Here is a 6,274-nt window from a genome sequence, read left to right as displayed (position 1 = left end):
ATTACTGAGGCTTTATAAGAAGTTTTATAATTAGGAAGTGTGAGTCTTCCACATTTATTCATCTTTTTCAAGATTTTTTTTTTTTTTTGGCTCTTCTGAGTCCTTTGCGGTTTCATATGAATTCTACACCCAGCTTGCCAATTTCTGCAAAAGAAGAACCAGTCAGGGATTTTGATAGGGATTGTGTATTTATAGATCAATTTAGGGAGTACCTACGTACTTGACGACTGTTAAGTCCACGAACAAGGAACGTTTCTCCATTTTTTCAGATCTTCGGTTTCTTTAAGCAACGTTTTGCAGTCTGTAAAAGCCTTGTACTCCTTTTGTGCAATTTATTCCTAAGTGTTTTATCCTTTTCGATGGTATTGCGAGTGGAATTTTTGTTTTCTTATTGCTGAATCTGCAAAGCACTCTGTTCTCTGGCATTGATGGGGGCAGGGGGATTTGCAGTGGTTCATCACCGAGTATTCTTGATTAATCGAGAATGATTATTCGTGACGCGTCTGTACGCTTAAACGTCAAAGAATCAGAATGTAGCAAAGTACCCCCAGTGACTAAACTCTGATTGAAACCACTGAACCTTTGAAGAGTGAGAAGGGGCTCCAGGATGTCGTGGGGCTTCAGGATTGGCATTCTGTGTGCCTCCTGTTACACTCTGCATCCCTCCAGTAGGGTTCACATCACACTGTATCACAATGACCTTGTTTGTGCCTGTTCCCCGCACTGCGCCGTGAGTTCATGAAGGTAAGGACGTGTCTTATTCCTTTTTGTATCCTCACTATTGAGTATCATGCCTGACAGATGCATGGTAGGTACTCCACGCACACTGACCACATGCCAGGACGTGATCTATAATACAGTTACAAGAGACAGACGCAAGAGTTAACACGCATGTTGCTGTGGACTCCGCACACCTCTGTTCCACTCACTTACGTTCCCTGGTGCCACGGGAGGAAATTAACTCCTGGTCCCAGCCTTACAATAAAGCTGTGTTTCTTCATTCGAATTAAGCTGGGTCCGATTTCTATTCCTTGCAGTGAAAACGGCCCCGAGAACTCCGTGGCAAGGCTCCCCTCAACCATCCCCCTCTCACCATCCTTCCTTCTTCATGCTAACAGAACCCCAATTTGTGTTCAAGAAGCTGTGTACCCCTCGATCCTATGGGAAGGAGGCCCTTCCTTCTCTAGCCCTGGAGGAAGACACATGCTTTTTTAGACTCAGACCTTTTAGAAAGAAAACTTCCTGTGACTGTTCCTTCCCCATTCTATCTCCTTTGAAAAAAATGTGATGCCTGGCACCTTGGCAGCCATCTTGTGATCTTAAGGTTTCACGCATAGGGTCAAATGGCCAAATGGCAGAGGACGGCATAGAAGAGAAGCAAAAAAGAGGTGGGGTCCTTGATAACATCTTTGAGCTGCTGAGTCTTCCTTAGAACCACCTGACCCTGGGCTTGTCATTAAATGAAGAACTGATACTCAAACGGGTAAGCTACTGTCGACTGGTTTTACTTCGGCTTGCAGCTCAAGGTTATCCCAGACCTTTGATGTTTACTAGTAGTAACCAAGGGAGACTCTTGATCTTATCCTTCAAGGCTCTCTGTAACTTACACTGGTCAAAAATCATGAATATCTATATTCATTTCAAAGTCCATCCCTAAGATACTCTTATGTCATTGCCAACACGTCTCACTTCTGGGTTCTAAGACTACTCGGAATAAGGGAAAGAAAGAAATTACAAAGCCTTAGCTACATTGAACATCTCTTGCCATTTTCTGAAATCTTTCCTAACACCAAGAGAAAGGGAGGACATTTCCATTAATGTAAGCAGGAGCTTTGGGATAATCCCAAGTTAGATACAAATGTCTTCAGCTAAAGGCCTTGTATATTTCAGAAGCTTGGACAGCTCCTGTGCAGCTCTTTTTTAAGGGCAGGCAATTTAGAAGGCAAAGAGTTTTAAGATTTCATCTTCTCAAGAAGAGAAAGCCCTCAACTGCAAGCCTCCTTGCCCCAGCGCCCGGAAAATACTCCTGCCCACCAAGCACTCTTTCCCCACCCTGGCCCCTGACTCCTCCAGGTTATTTGAGGGTGAGTGTAAGGGGACATCTGGCAGTCTCTGGACAGCAGGGAGGGAGTGAGGGAAAGAAGGGAAAAAAAAGAAAAGAAGGGAAAGAAGGAAAAGAAAGAAAAAAACAAGCAAAAGTTCTGAGTTACCCAGGAGAGCTCAGCAGATCAGAAATAATTAAAGGCATAGCCACCCATGGTTTAAGGAAATGTGGGTGTCTGGGAGGGATAGATCCAAGGTGGCCAAGCCACCTCCTCTCTGGCTGCCGGGCCAAGGGGGCTGCAGTCTGTATTTCAGGCCCATGGGATTGTTTGCCATTGACCCACGACCTGAGCTTGCAAAAGTCACCCACTGTGACCTCCACACCATCAAAAGAGAGTGTTGTCTCCATCAGACTCAAAGTCATGACATTGGCCACCAACTTGTGCAACTTGTCCACCATATCGGAAAGATTATGGTACCACAGCACTGCGATGACCCTGGATGGACTAAGTTGGCAAGGTCCTTAAGGTGAACTGTCACTAGGACATCATGACACATGGACAAACTTGGACCCTTACGATGTCCATCACCAACATGTTTTAATAAGAGATGAACATACACATTTGGTTTCCTCAAAATGTTTGCTTCAAGCAGGCATCTCCACGCAGAAGGTCAGTCTTCTCTGGCCTTTGATGGGATCCAGCAGCTTCCTCCCTCCTCCTCTGGCTTCCCTGCCCTCATGATGGGGAAGGGGCTCATGTAAACCAAATCCTGGAGGCGGATGCTGTCTGCTGAGACACGGGGTCAGCCCTTCCTCCAGAGGCCAACCCCAAACCCAACCGAGTGCTCTTCTCTTCCTTTGAAAATGTACACGTCACACGTCTGGGCCCTCCCGTTCCTCCCCACTGGTGGCAGAGAACTAGGGCTGGGACCCCAGGAGCTACCTGTATATAAAGACCAAGCCAGCCCTTGAGAGCGGAAAGGAAGAAACCAGGGAGGAAGGATTCCTGGTTCCCTGATCCCAATGGGAGTGAGTGGGTGATGTAGCATCCCTTCATTTTCTGCCCATTTAGCCATGTACCCACCCTCCAGCTCCAAAGTACGGAAACCTGAGTTAACTGTTTTCTTTCTCCAAGAGTCACCAACCAGCCTGATCGACGAAGGGGTCAGAAAAGAAGCCCCCAGCATGGCCTTCGTTGCTTCCGAAGGGGAGGCCCCTGCTTTGGCCTTGGGCTTTATCCTCACCTCCTCTGGCCTCAGTCCCCAATTCCTGGGGGCGGGAGAGGACGACAGCTTTCTGGGGGTATCATCTGGGTTAAGCCCAGCTGTCCCCTTGGTCATGTGCCCAGAGCAGCCCCAGAGGGGCCAGGAGGGGACACGTGGCTCAAGTTCAAATGCACGTCCATCTGCCAGAGTGTCCACTAGGCAGGCCATGGGGAGGCAAACCGAGGAGCCCCTTCTGAGAGAGCATCTCTCAGACCCAGGAAAAAGCTGTTCAAGCCACATCTGGGTCACCCACGATTTCAGAGAAGAAAGCCTGGGGCTGGGGGTGTAGGAGAACCTACTGAACAGGTACTGTTGGTGGATGGCAGGTGTTGACTCCCTGGGTGGCAGGTCTTAACGGGGCTCTGGGCCTGGACTGTATCTACAGAGATTTGTTGGCTATTGTTCACCAAGGGTGCGACTGGCTGACTCCGGGTGGCGCCCGGTTGGCCTTCGGGGACACCGGCCACTCCTCACGTGGCAGTTTTCCCATGCAGGTCCACAGGTTATTGACAAACCTCCCCCCCACACACAGAGAACCCCCCAGAGCAAATGCCTCCCCATTCCCAGGTGGATCTCGATGAATATGAGCAAACAGAGTCAAGACACAAAACCCTGTTGGTCCAGGTTGTCCCCCCGGGTAAGTTCTGGATGTCGGCAGTGACGATCGGTGCCCCAACTGGGTTCCACCAGCCCCCTGCCTTCTACAGCCCCAAAGACCAGCTCAGCCCTGCATCGGTCACTACTCCTGAGAGCCAGAGTTCGACCTGGTGATGCCTGTGCCGTGCGCCCCTCGACCGACCATCTCCTGGCCCCACTCCCGGTGGCTGGACTCCTGCAGTCCGCGGCCTTTGGTCTCGATGGGCAAAAAGCAGGAGGCCAGGGCGGCCAGGAGGCAGCAGCCACTGTAAACTGCCAGCGTCAGGTACACGGAAGATTCCAGCATGACCTGGGGGAGGGAGACACGTGCCGGTGAGGGTGTCCCTCCTGAGTCACAGATGCCACCGACCCTTCGGGAGGTACTGATGACTCCAGGCCCCCTTGTAAGCGCTCTCTGCACTGATCCCATGGAGCCCTCATGACAGAGCGAGGCACGTGTCCCCATTTTGCAGAGGGGAAAAACTGAGCCTCAAAGAGGGGTAAGTAAGTGGCATACTCGAGTTCTCACAGATACTCAGGACGGGGCTGGGATTTGAGCTCTATCCCCATCAGGCTCTAGGGTCTGTATTCCTTGAAACGACACTCTCTCTCAGAGCAGGAGCTCTGCTGACTTTCTAGATTAACAGCAGAGCCCAGCCTCATTTGCTCATCTGCCAGAGGGGTAAGGGCAGTAACCCCCTCCCAGTGAGAGGAAACCCCAAGGCGACTCGGTCCCCTGCAGGCGCGTGGCCAGCTCCCAACCAACAGTAGGTAGTGGGGACATACAATGGCCAGACACAACAGCCCAGAACAGAGCTACTTGGCTGAAACACGTGGTGGAATTCTATTTACGTGAAAAATCCAGAATAGGTACATACAGACAACACACAGGGGCACCTGACTGGCTCAGTCGGTAGAACACGCGACTCTTAATCTTCGGGTCACGAGTTCAAGCCCCGTGTTGGGTGTAGAGCTTCCTTTTAAAAAAAAATGCACCTTGGGAGCCCCTGGGTGGCTCAGTCGGTTAGGCTCCGACTTCGGCTCAGCTCACGATCTCACGGTCCGTGGGTTCGAGCCCCGTATCAGGCTCTGTGCTGACAGTGCAAACCCTGCTTGGGATTCTCTCTCTCTCTCTCTCTCTCTCTCTCTCTCTCTCTCTGGCCTTCCCTTGCTCTTGCACTCTCTCTCTCTCTCCAAATAAATAAACTCAAAAAAATGCACCTTGGAGTCGGCAAGGGAAGAGGGGGAAAAAGGGGGTAACTGTCTAATGAATAGGACTTTTCTGGGGGGGGGGTATGGACTTTTATTTGATGACAATGTTTTGGAACTAGATAGGGGTGGTGGTTGCACAGCACTGTGAATGTGCTAAATGTCACTGACTTGTTCACTTTAATTTTTTAGACTTTATTTCTTTAAGTACTTTCTACACCCAATGTGGGGCTTGAACTCAGGACCCTGAGCTCAAGAGTCGCACACTCTTCCCACTGAGCCAGCCAGGCGCCCCTGAACACTGTTCACTTCAAAATGGTTCGTTTTACGTTATGAGACTTGTACCTTGGTATAAAAAAAAAAAAAAAAAAAAAAAAAAAAAAGGCGATAAAGGCTATTAAAAAAAGCAAAACGACTTCAAAATAAGATCCCCAAAAACGGACAGAAATGCTTCAAGACACACAAGGGGCTGCAAAATTCTGCAAAAACACCTCATTATCCCAACTCTGAAACCATGGCCAGGGACATCTGCTTCCCACTAAATCATGTTGTTTTCAACAGTTTGTTTTCCTCTTGTTTTCATCCAATTTGTTTTTGGCCCAATCAGATGGCGCGCCCCCCCCCCCCCCCCCACCCCGGGTCTTCTGCATAGGAAAGACTTGGGTTTGAGTCCCAGCTTCTCTGCTTCCCAGCCGTGTGACCTTGAGCAAGTCGCATGCCTTTCTGAGCCCGTTTGCTCATTTGCAAGCAACACTGTTCCTTTCATAGGATGGGCTGTTAGGGTAAAAGATGATGATGTGCACGGAAGGTTCTGCAGACGTCTGAACGTGGTGTAACTGCTTTCTGTGCTCTGGCTTTTGCGCCCCTCCCCACCTCCCCCCAACCCCGGATTTGGAGGGGACACCTACCTGAGCAATGAACGGAGTAATGAGAGCACCCACTCTCGCCATGCCACTGCAGGTGCCCAGGCCGAGCGCTCGAGTTGCCGTGGGGTAGACCTGAAACACAGCCATGGATGCGGGCTTGAGAAAACGCAGGATCCTCCCCCCCGGCCCCACTCTGGCTCAGGAGTGATAGGACTGACGCCCGCGGGCCCGGAGCTAGCGTGGATCACTCGGGT

The 6,274-nt window shown here is 50.3% G+C and overlaps 1 protein-coding gene across 1 annotated transcript in view; it reads right to left on the bottom strand.

The window, feature by feature from the left end:
* Nucleotides 1–3,906: 3,906 nt before the first annotated feature.
* The window catches only part of SVOP (SV2 related protein), a 59,451-nt gene continuing 57,083 nt past the window's right edge, over nucleotides 3,907–6,274 (bottom strand). The window contains exons 14-15 of the mRNA XM_049619218.1: nucleotides 6,063–6,152; nucleotides 3,907–4,255 (exon numbers count right to left, since the gene is read on the bottom strand). Of these exons, the coding sequence (XP_049475175.1) occupies nucleotides 4,049–4,255; nucleotides 6,063–6,152 (297 nt within the window). The 3' untranslated portion in view covers nucleotides 3,907–4,048. The remainder of the gene's footprint in view (nucleotides 4,256–6,062; nucleotides 6,153–6,274) is intronic.

The sequence above is a fragment of the Panthera uncia genome, assembly GCF_023721935.1.
Source record: "Panthera uncia isolate 11264 chromosome D3 unlocalized genomic scaffold, Puncia_PCG_1.0 HiC_scaffold_8, whole genome shotgun sequence".
Taxonomy (NCBI): Eukaryota; Metazoa; Chordata; class Mammalia; order Carnivora; family Felidae; genus Panthera; species Panthera uncia.
The sequence above is the reverse complement of the archived record's forward strand: the minus strand, read 5'-3'. Positions and strand labels throughout refer to the sequence as shown.